This window comes from Peromyscus maniculatus, chromosome 2 (assembly GCF_049852395.1).
Source record: "Peromyscus maniculatus bairdii isolate BWxNUB_F1_BW_parent chromosome 2, HU_Pman_BW_mat_3.1, whole genome shotgun sequence".
NCBI classification, from domain to species: domain Eukaryota; kingdom Metazoa; phylum Chordata; class Mammalia; order Rodentia; family Cricetidae; genus Peromyscus; species Peromyscus maniculatus.
In genome coordinates, this window is record NC_134853.1 from 132,554,266 (window position 1) to 132,576,042 (window position 21,777).

The following is a 21,777-nucleotide window of genomic DNA, read 5'->3' on the forward strand; positions in this document are numbered from 1 at the left end:
GCAATGAGTGAAGGCTATAGGGAGAATTTGAATTGTACTTGCTTGACCCTCGTAGCTAAACTAAGCAATCAATGGTTTATTCATACACATTCTTTATTTTATATACACCAGTCTAAATACTTACCCCACCCCTACTCAAAAATGTTTTGAGATAATAAAATTGTATCATGTTGTAACTACCTAGACATGACCTGAACAAACACAATAGATATGCTTAAGTGGATGGGGGAAAGTCCAGAAGGCCTCATCCATACACAAAGAACTACAGGCAACTAAATAATACTCAGAGTAGGAGAAATAGTCTTATCAAGTGAAGAGCATACCAATTACTTATCCATACCAGTAGTCAATAGGCTGACTGGTGTTTTTATTTATTTAGTAATATATATGGAACAATAATTAATGAAAATGAGACCATAAATTTGAAAGAGAGCAAGGCGAGAGGTACATAGAAACATTTGGTGAAAGGAAAGAGGTGGAAATATATAATTACAATTTCCAAAAATAAAAGAAATAATTAAAAATCATAAATATATTATACCAATTTTATATAATATGTATGTATGTATAGAGAGATAAACATATTTTTTTAAAAACAGGTTATCAGGACACCACATGGGAGAGACTTTGAGGATCCCTTCGAAAGATGTGAGGAATATCTGAGCCCGAGGACATGTAGTAAGCCCCAGCATTCTGCAAGGACCTTACTAGTTCATTCAGCACCCTCCACAACACCAAAGCATTGTCCAAGCCCTGTGCTAAATAGAGCCTCTCTCAGGGAAAGGTAAGTGTAGCTTCTGTCTTTCCTCATCTTTTCTTTTTGAACAGAAAGATCATTTGTTCAAGGCCAGCCTGATCTGTGCTTTTCATCTTTTGAATATTTGGCAATAGAAACAGAAAACTGCATATTCATATGATGTAATTATTTATAAAATTAAATGTTGATTTTCAGGCTTACTTAAATTGTTTGGAATAGATTATATATTGTGTTTCTATTTCTCCCTAGCACAGTTCACTTGAAGTGAGTTTGTTATCCAGATCTGGGCTCTACTCCTAATTATTTAATGTAATTCTTAAAGTGAAAATCTGAATTGTGATAGGTTGTTTTAGTAAACCCCTAGTGATTTATTATTATTGATTTTCCCTAAGTATAGAAATAGCCTAGGCTGAATTTTCTGATTATTCTTAATAGTGAAGTATGCCTTGTTTTGTGGCATCTGGCTTCTCATTTACCTCCTGCCAGCAACCCAGTAGAATCTAAATCATGGGAAGAGTCAAATTCTTCCTCTGGAAATACTTACATCCCAAGTCAGAATGGTTGTTATAAATGGGCATGGAAAAAAAACCCACTATTTTTATATAAAGCTATTCTTTTCCCATTCAAAAATCAGGTTATTTAAAAACTTTTACAGAAAAATTGAAATTTGGGAGATATACTTTTAACACCTTGACTCTCACATTCCATGGTTACAGATGGCATAAAAAAGTAGCCCCTGAATTCTTAAAACATATTAAGTTCATTCACCAGACATAATTACAATGATTTTAATTAGCCATAGATACTATATCAATAGTCAGGCTGAAAACAGCTATCACGAACAAGATTATGGTTGATGCATTAAAACATTCTGTTCTAAATAGATAGATTTATCAGTTTCCTCATTAACTTTGTAAGCATTTGTCCTGGGGGGGGGGGAGGGAGAGGGAGAGAATGTGAGTATGTGTGTGATGTTGGCTTCTTGATACTGAAATGCAGAATATTTTTAATTTGTTTTTTGAGAATTTCATGCATGCATGCTACATTTACAGCATTCCCTCCCTCTCCCTCCTGAAGACTTCTCCACATCTCCCCTGCTCCCTCTTAAATTCATGACTTCTTCCTCCATAATCATTATTGTTACACACACATTTGTGTGCATACATACTAGTGTATTTAGTGTTGCTCATATGTACATATGTTTAGGCCTTGGGGTTATGTAACCTAGAGGGGCCTCTTCCCTGGAGAAATCTGATTCTCCCTCCCCTTAGTGGCCACTGATTTCCTGTAACTCTTCATCTAGAATTGGAGCCTTGGAAAATTTCCCCCATTTATGTTGGCATATTTCCCAGTACTGTCATTATACAGGTCTTGTTCATGCAACCCTATTTCTGAGATTTCATGTGTGCATCCCTTTTATGTCTAGAAGACCCTCCCTTACAAATAGGCATCCTGGTGCTCTGGCACTCAAGATCTTCCCACTCCCTTTTCTGACATACTCCCTGAGCTTAAGTGTAGGGGTTGTGTTGTAGACCAATTGGAGCCAGGTGCCTTGCTTCAGTTGTTCTCTACATTTTAACCAATTTTGATTGATGCTACTTCTAGTTCATTAGAATGCCTAAGGGGAATGGTATTGTGATATAGGAGAGCTCTCATGTGTTGTGTGTGTACCAGCACACACACACACACACACACACACACACACACACACACACACACACACGGACCTGAGTTATTTTATCTGTGTATACAATGTTAGCTCTCTGTATATTCTTAATTGAATATAGCTAAAATTAGCTGTCCAATTATATTTCAGTGGAAGATATATCTTAAGAGTAAATATAACTAACTATTTACATTCTCTCTCTTGCACCTTCTCTCAACTTTTATGAGCCCTGGTTTCACTCTGTAACCTCAGCTAACCTGGAAATTGCTATGTAGACCAGACTGGCCTAACTTTGTCTAACCTATCTTCATTTGTCTGCCTAGAGAAGAATTAGGATACTTTATTTTCATGACAAATAAATGTGGTTAAGCTTTTTGCTAAAAAAAAAATGTTATTAATATTCAACATTGCCTGTTTTACTTGATTCAGTGAAAATAGAGCACATTTAAAATACATGGTGAATTAGTTTGAACTCACCATCATGAGTTAAAATTTTATTAATGTATTATTTGTGACAAGCACTGTATTTTTCCCCACCCACCAACGTGTAACACCTCTATTCTGATGGATTTAATCTATAAAGGACATGCACCTAGTATTCAACTCATATTACTAAGAGCAAAACATTTTCTTCTGTTCAGGACTGGGTAGCCCTCTTTAAATGGATGGCAGTCTCAGGTTTGGTGTTTCTAGGTAACTAGCAATAGATTCACAAGTGTTCCCACAATCCACTGTAGTCAGTTACAAATGAAACTGATACAAATGTATATTGTATATCCCAGGCCAAATTGGAAGTTTTGTCTAGAAGTTGGATGTTAGAGACACAACTTCCTAAATTTATATATGTAGTGTTCATTAAAATTATATTTTTTCTAAGTTTGCAGTAAGATGCTAACCCTTGATCATTTTTTTTTATAAACAGATTTTAAAAACTTTATTTCTTTAGATCAATGAGTTCTTATTTTAGTCCAGGTGCTTTTTTTTCTTTTCACCTACTTAAAAAATACCTCCAGAAATTGCCATGCCATAAAATCGCTTCCATTTTGATTGTAAGTATTTCAGAAGTATCTCTAAGTATAAGTATTATAATGACTCCAAATTTGTTTTATACTTTACAGTGTTACTAAAATCAGACTTAGATATTAGCATGACTAATTAAAAGGGAATTGGTGCCCTTTTAAATCATACTTAAGTTTTTTCTTTTGTAAATCATATTAAAGATTATGAGGCAAGCATTCCTTATACCATAGCACAGACTAGTGGATCTGTTCATAGTGCTGTTGGGAGACCCTGGAGTTGCACAGTTGGATTTCAGATTTCCACAATGGGCTTCATGTACTAAAATAATTGTTCTGCCAATTCATTTGCATAGGTGAAGCTAATCTTCCTTTTATCTATGTGAGGGATTGTTTGGGATTATCTATTAAATTGATTGTCTATTGATTATGTCCTTTAAACTATATCATTTAAACCATTTACCTACTTAATAATCTGTTCTTTGTATAATAATTTAGTATTCTAATTTTGTAAATATAAGCTGAGAACAAAAAGTAATATATTAACACACTTCCTATTTCTTTATAGGGGAGTTATCAATAACACTTCAAATATATGCATTATAATTAAGGGGATCAGGACATTTTCATGATAACCTGAATAAAATAAAATAGATTAATTATACGAATGTCAAGTTTGAATTAAGGAAGAGCAGAATGAAAAGAAATAGATGTTTTATTTCTTCTCTGACATTTTAAATCCCAATACATAGACTCTAATTAAAGTTATACTTTTCTCATCTATATTTAAATACTTTATTCTTTTAAAAATATGATTCTGATGGTGGATAGTGAGGTGATAGCACCTTTGTTGAGAAGGGACCATTTTATTCCTGTTCTGAAAGAGTGGAAATGGAAATGTGAATAGGTTCTAAATATTATTTTCATTTCTTATGTATATTTTGCTTATTTCATAAAGTTGGTGGGTTGCAGCTTCCTGTTTCTTCCACATAGTTCCAGAATATATTAAATTATTAGAGAGTGAGTGCCAATTTTAAAGACATCATGCATGGAATTATTGTTCTGATGTGATTCATTTAGACATAAGTACTAAAGAGTGATGTGTCAAAATAATTTTAAAGTGATCAGATATGTAGGTATAATCTACCAAATACACGTCAAAATAATTACTAAGATTATTTTTAGACATTGTAGAAAATTGATAGGGTAGCTGAGAATAAGTGTCTGAATAAGTTATTTCTCCTCATTGTTGGCCAAAGGAAGAAATTATATTATTTTAAGCTTATAAAGTTTGGAGACAGTTTTGTTTCTTTCCTCTCTTTAAAAGTTACTCTTCTTTGTGTCCACAGATTCCACTCTGATTGGTGTTCACCTTCAAATTGTGATGAGATCCATGACCGGGTAAAAGATGTCTTGAAATCACATCAGGCTCATGCAAGACATATATGTGTTAGTTTCTAATATTTTCTCTTTATTAAAGACTTTCTAATAGGCTCCCCAAACCAGCCAAGGTGCTTACAGGTTGTGATTCTTAGTAATGGGGGAGGAAAGAACATTCTCTGATAGAATCACTGGGTTTGCTACAAGCCACATAACTAACTTCCTGCTTGGACAGATTCATACAAAATGCCTTTTGATTATTATTTTTATGTATTTTATAACTTTTATTTATTTTTTTGTTTGAGTGTTTGTGTGTGTGTATGTGTGTGTGCGTGCGCGCGCAGGTGCATACATATGCTCTGACACATGAAGTCAGAGAACAACTTTGATGGAGTCACATCATAAATTCTCTCCTTGAACCATGTGTACCCTGATTTTGTCAGGATCAGAATCAGGTGATCAGGGCTCGGAGCGAGTGCCTTTACTGGCTGAGCTGTCTTGAGGTCCTAGGGTTTTTTGTTGTTATTTCATGTTTTACTATTATACTAGATATTGAACATTGATCATCTGAACTTTAAGCATTTTTAGTCATTATTATCTTATAAAAAGTCACTGAACAGCTACTTCATAATAGTTGTTTCTAGGTTTTAATAATGTGGGAAGACTTATTTGTGATTCAGTGAAAAGATTTCCGTTTGGTGAAGGTACATTTGATTCCATAGGTAGAGGAGGAAGGAAGGGGATGTGTGGAGTACCTTTTGTTAATCAGTTGTCGAGCTGATTTACAAGTCAGTAAATATACAAAAGAAAGAAGAGCAGGTCAGGTTTTAGCTTCATTTTAGGGAAAAGCAATACAATGTTTTTCAAGATAAACAAATCCATTTATATTTGTGGTAACTTGAAGTTATTTATAACAGTATAATATTTTGTATTAGGTTTTAAAATTTTATTCATTTTAAAGAATTACTTGTCATAGTTTATATTTTTCAAGTCATATCAGTTTTCTTTTAAAAAAATAAAAATCTAGCATTTTAATGAAGATTTTTGTACCTCTTGTTTAGATTAATTAAAATTTATATTTTTTCACTTTTTGCTACTTTAGTTACTCAGTTTTAAGAACTATTCTGTTATTAATTGGCCTATTGCTCTAAGTTGCATACACTTAGAGCAATATTATTTAGGACAAATTATTTCTTTGATGACACTTCTAATAGTATTGAGATGTAAAAACATTGAACTTTTTGTATGTTTATCATCATACATGTTATTTCTACATTCTCTAATAATTTAATATTCCCTGAAATGTAGAAATAGCTTAAAAATGTACGTATTTCTACATTTCTAAAACCCAAGAAGTTATCCTTGTTCACAAAGTAACAGTTATCTGCTTTTGGTTCATATTTATCCTATTCCTCATCATATACAAGCAGTGAGAAATTGAGACTTTAAATTGGAATCCATAGTATTTCCAGCAGTATCAAATTGAAGTGCTTAGATATAATCCTACCAAAATATTTGTGGGCTGTGTGTGGTGTGAAGGGGCAAACACACATGAAAGAAGAAGAGTGAAAAGAGCAGTGTGCCAGTCTGACAGAATGCAGGATTCAGTATTTGAAATCTTGGTGAGCTTTAGACCCCATGACACCCTGATTTCACTTCTTTTTGGTGCTGAGTATGAAAACCAGAGTCCTGTGCACCACATTAGGGAGATGCTCTGCCAGTGACCTATGTTCCCAGGCCATTTGATGTTATCTTTAAATTTTTTTATTTTTATTTTATATGTAAGAGCATTTTACCTGAATGTAGTATTTATATCATGTATGTGCCTGGTGCCCAGAGAGAGAAGAAGAGGGTACTGAATACCCTGGACCTGGAGTTATGGAGGGATCTAAGCCACTGTTTGGGGGCTGGTAACTGAAGTAGGCCCTCTGTGTGAGGAGCAAGTACCTTTAACTGTTGAGCCATTTCTCCAGCTAATTTTTGATTTTGTCTTAATCAAAACTCCAGCATACTTTAAAATACCAGATGTTGACAAGCAGATTCTAAAAGACACATAGAAAAACAAAGCGACTTCTAGAATCAAAACAAGGATCAGTGAGGCGCATCAGCAAGTAAAGGAACTTGCTGCCAGATCTGCCAACCTGAGTTCAGTCCCTGGAAACTCATGTAGTTAAGGGGACAACCTACTCCTGAGAGTTTTCTTTGACTTCCATACATGTGTTATGGCACATGTGTATATGAGCACACATGTACACACATATGCAAGGCATACATGCATGTGATAAGTAAATAATACAATGAATTTAATTTTTAATAATCTCATACATGTATACAATGAAATACGATCATATATAACCTCTTATTCCCCCTCTGACTCCTCCTACTTGTCTCCAACATAACTCCTTCTAACCTCATGTCTACTCCTTAACAAAAATAACTCACTAAGTCCACTTTTATGTGTACTCTGCACGGGAGTGTGGGAAACCTGCTAGTGGCTACACCTTCCAAGAACAATGATTCTCCCTTCCCCAGCAAGTATCCACTGCCAATAGAAATTCTTCTGAAAAGAAAAAAGGTGGAAGACTTGCCATCTGGCCTTAGCAGTTTCCTGCATTGAGGACAGTGTAGCATTCACTAAAGCCACAGACGTATCAAATGAGTAGAACAGAGATTTTGCAGATTGATCTACACTAATCATGTTGCTGGTAGGAGAAAAGGGGGCCCAGCCAGTGGAGGGAGCCCCAGGAATCTCCTGTCCCTGCTCCCCAGTGCTGAGGTCACAGATGTGCCACCACTGCTGGTGTTGCTTACACTGGTGCTGGGGGTGAACTTGCATCCTCTTGCTTTCAAGGCAGGCTGTCTCCCTACCCAACACTTTGTATTTTTGTCTTGTGAACAAATGGTTCCAAATGAAAATAAAACAGAACAACTCAGACAACCCAGCAGCAACAAAAAAAGAAAATTCCCTTGCCCCATAATTCACAACATATCAAGAGACCTTGTGTATTACAATATCTTCAAAGGAAAGCATAGAGAAAATATGGACAATTTGAATTTAGCAAGGAATTTTTTTGACACGGCACAACCCATGCCAGACAAAAACAACTTAAATTGGACCTTACAAAGTTTATAAATGTTTGCCTCATGAAAAGCACTGGTAAAAGAATGAAAAGTCTTAGTCTGGGCGAAAATATTTTCAACAGGGCCTGGACTTGATCCCCAGGCCCATGTGGGGTGGAGAGGAGGAATAAGGACTAGCCAAAGCTCACACCACAAGTGATCATCATGTTCTCTTTGGTGTCATGTGATGTGAAGGATTCTCTGTGATGTTGTCACCTTAGTCTAACTTGAGAAAGGAATTGTTGAGAGACTAGAGATCAAAATACAGCTGGAAGCTAATGTACTGTACTGCTGGTAGAGTCTTAGCTTTGCTGAGTGTACCCTGGTTATGTCAGATGTTCACATTAAGAGACTCTGAATGAAAGAGGGCACTTCTGTGTGCGGCTCTGTATCATCTTTGCAACTTTTTTGTAAATTTATAATTGTGTTCCAGATTTTAAAAGGTAAAACATTATTGACAGTTTCATTTCAGCCCTCTCAGTTTTAACAAGAGCTGCTGTGATTCCAGGTTTCCTTTCCTCTCCCAGGAAGGGAATTCTTTTGCTTGCTCAGCACAGAATTCACTTTCTTCTATTTTGGCAGGATTTCTGCTTTAGTGCCTCCCTCACTCTGCAGTTTCCGGTGTTCATCATGGAGGGGGCAGTAAGTGCAGTATTGCACCCACGGAGTCTCACTGGATCTTGATCCTTAGGTCTTTCATTTTGTTTGTCTAGCACAGGGGATTATCAAACCCCTGTGATTTCGCTGTCCTCCAACTGTGGAGCTATTTAACAAAGCATAGAGTCCTGGCATTTGTTCTATGTTCAAAAGCCACGGATGCTCCCAGTAGAAAGCCAACTATGGCACCTCTTTGGGGTTATCTCCTCTGGAGAGTCTTCTCACCACAATTACAGTTGTTTGAGCAGCTTTGTGGTGCTTTTAAATAGCAGAAGAGTTAATGTAATTGGTCTACTCCATCCTATTCAGAAGGAGGAGACTTTCACTCCACTTTTTAAAATTATTTGCCTCTGACTTACTGGGATGTAAAATAATGCTGTTCATGTTGGCTTATGCTAGGCACTAATTTCAATGCAGTCCAGCAGCAAACAGAGCACAAACTTATAATTAGCCAACATTTCCTGCCTGCAAAATTCATATAGCACCCCCTCCCCAAGTAGCTGTGCGCTCTGCACAGCACTGTGCAAAGCTCAGAGGCTCTTCTCATGAAATCACATTTTCTCCCCATAAGGAGCATACAGTGTTTTAATAAACCACTGAATGAATATGAAACAGTAAAAAAGAAAACAGTGTACTACAGCATGCAATTAAGTGTATGAATAAAAAGCATAAGCATGGATTATTGTTCTCCCAGAGAAAAACTGAAATTGGCATATAGGAATAGTAAGGTTTACTAGAGGCTAGGCCCTGTGCACAAATTAGTCTATTTTTCCTTTCAATAATCTTGTAAATTAAGTATTACTAGGTAATAAGTAGTATTTCAAAGATGAGGATAACCCAGAAAGGTTAAGTGACGTATATAAGGTTACACAGCTACTGTAGATGCTTTTTAACCAGGACTGGAATTCAGGTGACATCCTTCATCTTAACCATTCCATTCTATGGTGATGAGTACTAAGTACAGCCACATACACATAAGCCCAGAGATGTGGTCAAGCTTACACATGTAAAAATATATTCCCTTAAGAGTCATAGATATATCCATGCTCAAAGGGAAGTCAGTCTGAATACAGCAAACATGGCCACTGACCTGCTTGTTGTAACAGGATTTTTTTTTTCCTTTCTGGTAAGGAAATTAATTTGGTAGCAGTGAGTGGGAAGTTGGTGTAGGGCAAGAATTAGAGTTGTGAATGAGACTTACCAAAGCAGTGTGATGGAGGAATCAATCAGAAAAGATGTGATTTGCCAGGAAATATTGTAGTTTAGATTTGATAGTTTGGAATTGAAATATACATTTAGTTGGAATTTATTGAATTGCCACTTTATGCCAGGCACTAAACTAAGTGATATTTTATGCTGGCTTTGGAACCAGACTTTTGTCAAAGATATTTCTTTAATTTCTTCATAGATGTTATGGATTTTTATATATTTAGTATATGTAGCATGCTTACAAGGACAGCCATGTAATAAGTATTTAGTAAATCTTGTTCTTTAAAATCATGCACTTCCCAACCGCTCTGGGGCTTGCAGTGCTCCATAAACTCAGACCTTATGGAGCCCAAGCAGTGGTCTGACCCCCCAGATGGACCAAACCCCACCATTGCTTTTGCATCCTTACATTCAGCACCCAGGTCCCCTCTTCTCCATACCCAAAGGAAGCCTGAAGTGGGTGCTAGAAGAGATAAACCCAGGGAGGAGAGTTGGATCAATGGCTAAAAGTGCTTGTTGCTCTTGAATATGACCTGAGTTCGATTCCCAGCACCCACATCATGGCTCACAACCATTCATAACTCCTGTTCCGGGGGATCCAACACCTTTTGACCTCCAAGGGTACCAGGCACAAAGGTACACGCATAACATACACATGTAGGAAAAGAAAAAAAAAACACTACCAACAACAACAACAACAAAACATAAGATAAAATAAATCTTAACATTTTAAAAAATGAGAGAAAGCCAAGGTAAAGGGTAAATCACCAGAAGATCCACAACGTTGTCTACTAAACCTGAGCCCTCAAAGTGGAGCTAGAGCCTGAAAAGGCCCCTGCAAAGAAGGGAGGGGAGATTCCTGAAGGGAGAAAAGGAAAGATTCATTCCCACAGAACAGAGACACCAGGCAGAGCAGGCGCAGCCAGCGGGGCGCCGCAGATGCCAAGGGGAGGGTACAGATTTCATAGCTGAACTCACGCACAGTGTAGATTGAAATACCATTTGTCAAGTTTCATAAAGATGCAGACTTTGGTTTTTTTTAAAGCTCTTTTATCACAGAACACTTCATTGTTTTTGGAGGGCGACACATGTGTCACTCAGAGAATGTCTCCCGAGCCTGCCCGATGTGTGGAAAATACCTTTCCCTGGTGGTTTTTAAAGACTCCCAGAAGGGATTCCACAGTGACACACATGGCCGCCCCTACTTACAGAATGACTTATGGTCTGGGAAGACCCAAATTCATTTTTATTTTTATTCTTTTCTCTTCTTCCACCATCAACATAGACTTAAGTCTCTTAAAACCATGGCACTCTTGGGACCTGACCCCTGAAAATACCCTGGACTCTGCAGTGGCATCATGCATAATGGTCCTCAGAAAAGCAGAGGTTCCTTTTTACAAAAGTCTGTGGACCTTCAGATGGATCAATGCCATTTTCATGGCATTTCCTGAAAGTCAGGTTCTGCTTCTGAAAAGATGTTAAACAATGTGCTAAATGTGAAATGTTAGCTCTTTCTCTAAACTATCTCTGTTCATAGTATCCCATGAAGACTTGAATCGATCCCATAGCTGCTTTCTGACTTTGGTGGTCAGTACAAGAAGGGACAGTGATGTTCTTGTACATGGTTAATGACTGACTGTTCTTGTCTTAAAATACCGTGATTATTTACACACACACACACACACACACACACACACACACACACACACACACATATATGTATAATGATGCAGGAAAATAGTTTGACTCAGGAAAAAAATCACTTATCTATAGTGTAGAGATGAGGGATGATGATGATGATAATGAAGGTTCTGGGGATGAATTCAGGCCTCATGCTCGAAGGCAGACACCATTTCTCACTGAACCGTCCCATCTCTTTTTTGGTAAGCAACTTAAGAGTAGATTTTACCAGGAATTTGTGGGATTTACATCTTTTTTAGGAATAATTTTGGTTTTGTTAACTCTCTCTTGTGTGTGTGTATAAATATGTATATGTATTTCTTCTAAATTATGTATTTGGTTTTTCTTCTATTTTTTTCTATCTAATATTTTCTCCATCTCTGGAATTGTTTTGGTGGCTGTATATGGCTGTCTGTCTATCTATCTATCTATCTATCTATCTATCTATCTATCTATCTATCTATCTATCTATCTATATGTTTCTGGTTGTAGATTTCCCTGTAAGTGCTACATTAGCTTGATCATTTAAGTTTTGATGCTATTTTTTGCTATCATTTTGTTCAGCATACTTTTTTCTTATTTCTATTGCAAGTTTTTTCTTTACCTTTGAGTTACTTAAAATTATGTTAGTCCCAAGCTCTCTTAAAAGTAGAGGTATAGAGGTTCTTTTTTGTTTCAAAAAAGTTTCAGAAGCTCCTTGTATCCACTGGAGGAGGTGGAAATATCTGCTTTCAGTGACTGTCCTTAAGTGGATGCACAGAGCTTCTGAAACTTTTGAAGTTATCAGGCAGATGCCCCGTGGTTTTCCCTTGCACACTCCTTCACAGGTGGCACACCAGCCTCCTTTGTTAATTGGGTGCCACACTAACAGGCTGTTCTGTCACTTCATTTCATTGCACTTGTTTTCTGAGGGTTTTTGGTACTGCTATTTGGGTATTTTTACATTTTTTACCTCATTATTATGTATTTTACTCCTTTGTGCAATAGAATGAATTTTAACAAAGCATACATGTGTAAAACAGCATCCAGGTCACTTGCAACATTATTGGTACCCTCAATTATTTTGAGTAATGTCTTAGGAGCCTTCTTTCTACTAAATGCCATAGTATTCTAATATATGATAATCTGTAGACTAGTTTGATGTGATTTTGAACGTTCAAAATTGCATAATATTATGATTTCATGTCTTCTTTCTTTAGCGAATCATTGCATGTGTAACATGCATGTCTTCACTTTTTTCTGTGTGGATAGATACAGCAAATTATGCTCCACAAGCAAATTCTTAGAATCTAGATATGTTCATTCATTTACATGTTATCTATGGGCACAGTAGCAGAAGTGAGAATTGACATTTCACAAAGGATACCACAGCCAGTCTACTGTATTTCTAGTTTGAGACTAATGCACATGTACTATTTTACCTAGTGTTGTGTATGTCTTTTGATGAACAAGCACTAATTTGAAATGTAACTAAGAAGGACTTAATGGGGGCGGGGGACAAGAAATTTGGGTATTCATGTGTTGAATACAGTATTAAATGTGCATTCATATGTATAAATAAAGATATATGTACACATACATATAAATATTTGTATATGGAGAAAGAGAGAAAATAAATGAGAAAACAGGAGCAGAGGAGAGGGGAAGGGAGGGATCTTGGGGATGAGATACACTTAACATGAACTTCATTTATCTTTCACATACACTTAATATACCTAACACCTAAAGATTATTATAAAAAAAAAAAGTAAGCCCTTTTAAAATCTTACCTCTATTTTGATTTGATCCATTTTATGAGGTCAGTGTAGAATTTTCCATTTTTGATGTCTTTGTTGACACTCAAATAATTTGAATATTGAAGCATTTTGAACTTGGATTAGGGATACTTAATTTACAATGCTTTTTGATTCTAGATTCCTAAGATTTTCTTCATCCTTGTTTTAAAAGATGTGAGGATAGGTGTTAAGCCAGCTGAGTATGTTCATTCAGGACTTACTTAGGAGTCCTAGTCCACTGTCTCTTCAAGTATGTGTTAGAAGAATTTCTTTATTTTTACCATTTGAATGTGGAATTATACTTTTAGATCTTTTGATTTTGCCTCACAAGTATCTTGAAATATTTTTTAAAGTTTTAATATTATTTTATTATTTTCAATATATGAGTGTTTTGCCTGCATGTCTGTGTACCATTATGTGCTGGTGCCTGCTGAATCCAGAATGAGATATCAGACCCCCAGGAACTGGAGTTTCAGACACTTGTGAGCCACAATGTGGGGGTGCGGAGAACAAAACCTTGGTCTTCTGAAGGAGCTGGGTCCTCTTAACTGCTGAGGCATCTCTCCAGACCTGGATTCTTCGTATTTGTCATTCTGCTTGCTTTTCTTATGGCTATTTATTTTGAAACTTAATTTTGATTATTACTAATCTAATGTGCTGTCACACCTACCTATCAAGTTGCTTATTTCAGCAACTATATTTTTAGTTCTAAAACCTTTCATTCATCTTCATGGACTCATGCCTGAAATTCATTAAATGCATGTCTAGTTGTTCAACTTTCCATCAATTTTCTTAATCATGTTGTATCAATCACAAATAATTTAAAGTGCATGTCTCCTAAAATTCAATATTTTGTATGTGTTTGTATTTGTGTCTTTGTCTTTTTTACTTCTTTATATGTTTAAAATGCTTTTGGCTTTCTACATGAAGAAAGGGTTTCCTTTTTCTTTCCCAGGCATGTGGCATTAAAGGTTAATAACTAATCCAAAAGAGAGAGGCCTGATTTCAGGCTATACTGAGTTTTGATAAATCTCAGTTTATCTTTACTCAGAGTCCTGAGTTCAGCTCTCACTTGTGGCATTAGCCCTCACTTCAAACACAACCTTTAGGCCTTTACCATAGACCAAGGCATTTATTTCCTGTTTGTCAGATGTGGTGAACTGACATTTGATTATTTAAGAGAAATATGTACTCAAAGGACACTTGGCTTCAGAGAACAGAAGGATTAGTTCTTTACATTTCCATACTAGAAAGTTATTTACATGGCAGTGTTTCAGTGAGTGTTGCTCTGTATATGTGACAGTGGGCCACAGAGAGTATGTCACCTGGTAATGTCGTAACTATTTTAATTTAAGTATACACACTAAGCTAATGGTGCATTTCTCAAGATAATGCTAAGTGACACATGACTATACTTGTGTCCCCTCTGTCTGCTTATTTTGACACCTTTTGAAAGGCTGGTTTAGTATTTTCCATCTTCTCTATTTGGCAGCTGCCTTGACTGAGGACAGGCGGACTGCTCTTGGAAGTCAGGTGTCATTGGTCATATGCTCCTTGCAAATAGTTGGGTATCAGTTCACCTTCCTGTTCAGGACTTCAGTGCTTTCTATCAGTCTTTCTGGTGAACGTTTCTTTTAGGTGCCATGATTATAGGGCATGTTTTCTTTGATATTCAGACATGTTGGGGTTATCTTATCTGTCACTAGCCTGCCCAGCTTCAGAAGTCAGCAGATGCATTCACATTTGTCCCTATGTTTGAAGACTTTCTAGGCTTCAATTTTAATTCTTTATGCTTATGGGATTCATAAAACATTCTGCTTACCCTTCACAGCTGTAGAAATTAGTCTTTGTTTCCATAGCCAGGGCTGGATTTTTATCCTAGCTAGTCAGTGTCCGTAGTTTATCAGCAGTTCCCATGGGGACGCTGAAGTGTCGGCAGTACTTCGAGGGACTTGTTTTGTTTCTTGTGTGTGCAGTGCCTCTTGACCTTGTAGATGACCCCATCTCTAAACACTGTTAGACTGAGAAGACTGTACTCTGCATTCCAGATTTTTTGGCTAAGATTTATTCCATGATGTCCCAGGAAGCTTTGTGAGTCAATGCATGCCATGATTCGGAAACTGATTGGATTTATAAGACGTTAAAGTATTTAAATTTCATCTTCTACTCTTGTACAATCATGAAAAGCCTTTGTGGCTTCTCTGTGCCTCGCACTGACCTTTCTTCAAACATTAGCTGTGGTCCTCAGCCTCTAGTCCATGCACAAATTTTCAAATGCTTAACAAAAATAGAGGTGTACACTGTAAGTCCACTTTTGAAAGGATTGCCTCTCTGATAGCTGAACATCTGTAATCTTCATTAGGTTTCCTCCTAATATCCTAAAAGTATTTTTTTCAGCTTTCCTCGTTTGTAATACAAGTAGCTGTTTACTATTAATTCTCCCATCTAACACCAAAACAATCTCTGTATGTTTTTATGAGGGGGTTTGTGTCTCTTTGTGTTTTTCTATTGCTACCACATATTATCATAACTTATTGGCTCAAATTGATCATATAATATTTCTGTAGACTAGAGGTCTGACAAAGGGTAATACCCGACTAAATTCTAGGTAGCTCTTCTATGCCTGTCTCCCTTCCCCCATCTGAGTCATAGGTGCTCTATCTTTAAATGGTCTTTCTGAGCACTCTTTCTAGTCAGATCCATCTGGCTGCCTGTGTATACATGAGATGATTATTCCTATTCGTAGTCTGAAACAAGAAGAGAGTTATGTGGTAATGCAGTCTGTTTTGTTTCTTGAGTCAGAATTACCTATCAGGCTGTCCTTGATCCAGATGGGCAGTGTTCTCTGTGAGTGGTGTTAGTTATGTGTTCTTACCCCCCTTAAGACAACCTTTCCATTTATTTCTTCACTTGTTAGTCTTTCTGACCTGACTGTATGCCAGTCAAGAATAAGACCCAATGGAAAGTTTGAAAATAAATGATTAAATACTTATCATTTAGGTTCTAAATAAAAGAAAACTGTTTTAATAGTCAACAAAAATGTTAAAGAGCAAAGAACATGCCAGTAGAAATATATGGAATTATTCATAATGGTAAGACCCAAAAGTCTTGACAACTAAAATTGTATGTACATTTTCCAAAATGTTTTAGCTTGATTATTTATTATTGACTGGCACTTGACAGTGCATGTGTCCTTTGCTGATGCATTTTTTGCTGTCAGCAAATTAAAAAAAAATTTTCTTCACAATCAGTGTTGATGTGTTTTCTTACCTGAAGTGGATGGGCCCTTCTTCTATCAATGCTATTCCTTTGTTTCTCTTCCCTGCTCTCTTTACCTGTGTCTGTTGACTAAGGAGTAAGTGGTGATGGCTAAGATTAGAACAGTGCTTAATATGATATTACAGAAAACACATGTCAACTTACAGCTTGCAAAACTAGCTCAGATGACCTCCTGTTTCTAATGCCTTTGTGTATATTTAGTAGAAGTTAAGAATGGGAACTTTGGCTACATATGCTTATAACAATTAACTCACATTTCAGTTTTTCCTTTTGTGGTTTATTATTTTGGCTTATCATTATCAGTAAATCATTTCCTTTGTAAGTCATGGGTATGTATAATTTTCTCAAGCATTGTACTTTATGTCTCAGAAGGCAAGAATAATCTTTTTGGAGTTCATATAAAATATATATGGCTTTATTAATTTACATAACTTGATATATCCACTACCATTTTTCCTTGTTCAGAAAATATTTACTGAATGGCTAGTCTTCACTAACCAGTACTAACCAAATTATAATAAAAATAATGTGCTGTTTTGAAAACATAAATACAAGTAATATTATACAGATTGAGTGGGTTATATTTAAGAATATATATGCATATATATGTATGCATGTAGCAATAATTAATGAAAAAAAGAGACCATAGTTTTGAAAGTGAGCAAGGTGGGATATGTGGGAGGATTTGGAGGGAAGAAAGGGAAAGGGAAATGATATAATTTTATTATATCCCCCAAATAAGAGAAATAATTTAAAAATGTTATTGAGAACTAATGCATTCTCAACAGTTTGTTTCTGTCCTCAGATGTCTAAGCACTTGATTCTTGATTCATTCTCTTATAGTGAGGAAAGAAAGGCACATTTCCCACAGAATCATAACCATCATATTGAAAGCAATGAAAAAAATAATTAATGGAAATCTTTTAATTTTTCAGGATGAGAGAGACCCAGAAAAAGAGGAAGAACTGGAACTGAAAAGAGGTCTTTTATATAGAGACTCTGCCTATGACAGTGACCCTGAATATAGGTACGGACTTGCTTCTGTATGCAGAGATCTTTCTTATAGATAGCATAAAAATGACCCATTTATCTTTTTTCTAGATTTTAAACCTAACTTTATTCTTAAAATTATAGATATGTGTGTCTGTATGTGGATATGTGTATGTGAGTGCAGATGCCTGTGGAGCTTGGAGACATGGGATCTTTCTGGAGCTGGAGTTATTGTCTGTTAACCACCACCCCCCCGCAATGTGGATATTTGAAACTGAACTTGGTTCCTCTGCAAAAGCAGTAGGCACTGTTAACCAATGAGCCATCTCCAGCCCAGTTACTTTTTTTTCTTACTGGAGCTTTTGGATAAAAACACACCTAAGAGATAGGGGGATGACTTAGGAAAGTGCTTGCAGAGCAAGCATGAGGACTGAGTTTCCACTCCCCAATACCCATGCTGGGGGTGGAAGACAAGCAGCTGTACACTTCCACCCCTTGATATATCCACTACCAATAAGTCCCATGAGGAGTCATGGGACTTTATTGACCAGGCAATGTGGCTGAATTGGCCAACTCTAGATTCAGTGCAAGACCCTATCTCAAAAAATAAGGTGTAGGATAATTGAGAAAAACACCAAACATTGACTTCTGCCTCTATACACACATGCTCATCTATTTGCACACATGTACACATGCACACATGCACATACACACACACATGAATAGCCAACTCACAATGATGCTTTTCCTCCTATTTAGGTTTGACTGCCCAGCATATTCATGTGTTTCATGATACATTTGTCCTAAACTAAAAATAGTTTCCAAAATTAGATAAGTAAATCTTTTCAAAATAATGTAAAAAAAAATCTGTTGTCCTAAAATTTAAGGGATATTAGTAATAAAACTATCTTTGAAAGATTATACTAGTAGATTTCATTTTTAAAGTTCTGTGCCAATGGTCATGAGATGCAGAATTAAAAACTGTGAATCTTGGGTAGTTAAAACTATTGCTGCTCTACCATGGAGTACTGTATGAATTTTTCATCATGAAATTCCTTAGAGACTTACATAGATGCTCCATGAAGTGGAATTTTTTTTCTAGCTGGAGTTTGCACCAAAATGGTAACCATGGCTGGAACCTCTATGAACATGTGAGGGCACAGCATGAGTGTGATCTCCTTTCCCAAAGTCATTGCCTCCCAAATCAAGAGATAGCCTGGGCTTCTTATGAACGTGGATTGACTATTGTAGATGGATTTGAAAGAGAAACACTAAAAAAAGAAAAAGAAAGGTTCAGAGAGCACACAATTTATGCAAAGTTTTTTTCTCTTCTTGGTTGTTATTTTTTAAAATGTCTCTTCCCTAGATTGCTATACCAACTAATGTTTTGTTAATTTGACACACGCTAGAGTCACCCGAGAGGAGGGAACCTCAATTGAGAAAATGCCTCCATAAGATTAGCCTGTAGGCAAGCCTGTGGGATGTTTTCTTAATTAGTGATTGATGTGGGAGGGCCCAGCATTGTCCTTTGTGAGTGGTGCCACTCCTGGGCTGATGGTCCTGGTGTGTATGAAAAAGAAGTCTGAGCAAGCTATGTGGAGCAAGCCAGTAAGCAGCACCCCCCGCCCTTTCTGCTTAGCCTCTGCTTCAGCCCCTGCTCCCAGGTTCCTGTCCTGTTTTAGTTCTTGCCCTGACTTCCCACACTAATGGACTATTACTAGAAGTGTAAAATGAAATAAACCCTTTCCTTTCCAAAGTGTTTTGGCCATGGTCATTATCACAACAATAGAAACCCTAACTAATAAAATTGTTTTATAAATTACCACCCTAGTTTTGACAGGTAAATCAATATAATTCTGGGTTGGGCAAGAAATAAGAAGTAAGTTTGAAGTTGGAAAGTGTCTGATCTTTGAAGTTGTATAAATAATAATTGTCTTGTTGTTTCGTAGAAATATAGATTTCCACCTGATAACTCCAAAGGTTGTGGTTTCTGCATGGAGATAAAGCCAAAACTGTGCATTAATAAAAGTCCTGGAGGGTTCTGATACAGGGAGTGTGAGAATAACACTTTGACAAACACCGTTCTTGACTTGAAGTTTCCCATAAACAGTGATTCTTGTTTTTGTTTATCAGTGTCAATAGTTAACACTATTTGTGTTAATTTATTGTTGTGTTAACCCTTAGAAGCTTTAAATAAGAGGTGAGCAGCTCCTAAAAAAATTCTGTGCTCATTTTTGGTGTCCCTTCACAGCATTTACCATGTATGTACATCCTTGGACCAACAGGATGGGTGCACAGGCCTTCAGAATCGGTCACAGAGTGGTTTTGAATATTTTGCCCTGGAAGCTGCTCCTCAAGTGATCAGGATGTTGTTTTAGTTTTCTCCAATTCATGTGCTTCCTGTTAAGTGGGACTGAGAGGCAGGCACCTTCTCACAGCAAGTCATGAAAGCTTTTTTCTTGTTACAGAATCCCCAGGGAAGAAAAATAGCTAGTCTGCAGTACACTTGTCTGCACAGATTTTTGGCTAATGCTTGAAAGAAGGATGGCAACATAGCATCTTCTCCCTCCATTTATTGACTATGTTTAAGAGAACTCTGCCACTGAGTACCTCCCAGAGTGTGGTTCATATTAGTAGTATTAACATCTGCTTAGAGATCCAAAGTCTCAAGGCCCCACATGAGGTATATTCTATTGGAAACTTGGGGAGTGGCCAAGCAACCTGAATTACAGTAATGACTCTGGTGCATATTAAAGTGTGAGAAACATTTCCAAATCTTATTGGTCCTTACAATGGTTTGTACGACTTCCCTTTAAAATGGCTTCTTTTATTGTTTTATTAATGAAAAATGGCCAGGAGTCACATATTAGGGTAAAACCTGATATATCCACAGAGCAAAGGAGAAAACAATCAGCGACCTCTACTCTCCATGGTTCCCCAATCAAAAGGGCTGCCCATCTCCTTTGGCACCTCCTTATTCATCTTATGTGTCCACCTATCTCCTCTTAATCCTCAGGAAAACTCTGTTGTCCACTTTGGCCAGCAGACTGTGGACCCTGCCTTCCGAACCAAGGCCTGACTCTACTGGCAGTCTTGGAGCAACAATATAAACAAATGTCTAGCAACTCACCTTTGCATAGTGTCTTTAAAGCAATGTTATCAGACTACAATATAATCTCTCCCTGTTATCTGTTCTAAAACCCAAGACTAAATCTTTTCTCCTTCCTACCATTCATCCAGCCAGCCACCCAGCCTCTAGAACATATGCCACATGCTCAGAACTTTTTTGCATGTTTTATTTGTTGAGGTTTTTGCTTGATAGAAACCATTATTGAGTTTTATGACAAACAGTTCATATCTTATAATCTAAAATACTTATAATCATATAGACTCTAATATTGCAACTTTAAAGTGCTAAGCATGCTAGTGTCTTAAAATCTTTCTCAATTCTGATTCTTTAGTTATAAGTAGTACATTATATTTTATTACTTACGTAATATACTACTTTTCTGTTCCCGTGATAAAACAACACAATTAAAGAAACTTACAGAAGAAAGAATTTATTTGGGCTTATGGTTCCAGAGGGTTAAGAGTCATCATGGTAGGAAAGCATGGTGTCAATAGACAGGCAGGCATGGCAGCTAGAGCAGGAAGCTGAGCACTCACATCCTCAAGCATGAAGCAGAGAGAGAGAGAGCAGACTGGACATAGTCAGATTGTACTCTTAAAGCTTACCCTCAGTAACATCCTTCCTTCAGGAAGCTTGCACCATCTAAACCTCTCCAAATAGTGCCCCCAGCTGGGATAGCAGTTCCAATGCCAGATATTCTGGGGGACATTTCTCATCCAAACTACATGCCTCTTAAAATTACTGTTGTTTGCTTAATGTATCCATCTTCAGAGCTCCATTTTATATAAATGTGTTTATTATGTATGTATGTGTGTATATAACTATGTTATTTTACCAGAAGGCTGTTCATGAGAACTGAGTCATAAGCTATGTGTAAAATACTAGTCATCTGACCCTTCATTTGAACTGACAAAAAAAAAAAAAAACCCTCTAGGCTTCAAATGGTTTACATCCCTTTTCTAAATTAATCACCAGTAATCCTTTTGTTTTTTAATCCATTCTAAATTTCCTAAAATATTCCTTTTATGTATATATTATAGGCTTCAATAAAACATGCATATAAATTTATAAGTTTATACATTAATAGATAGGCTTTGAAACTGATTAGTTTTGTTATC

General features: G+C 36.6%; 1 protein-coding gene across 4 annotated transcripts in view; it reads left to right on the top strand.

The window, feature by feature from the left end:
• The window catches only part of Spata6 (spermatogenesis associated 6), a 112,285-nt gene that overhangs the window by 84,387 nt on the left and 6,121 nt on the right, over positions 1–21,777 (top strand). For all 4 annotated transcript variants that reach the window (XM_076564768.1, XM_006977776.4, XM_076564767.1 and 1 more), the window contains 3 exons: positions 600–784; positions 4,789–4,888; positions 17,475–17,566. In XM_076564768.1, coding sequence (XP_076420883.1) covers positions 600–784; positions 4,789–4,888; positions 17,475–17,566 — 377 coding nt within the window. The remainder of the gene's footprint in view (positions 1–599; positions 785–4,788; positions 4,889–17,474; positions 17,567–21,777) is intronic.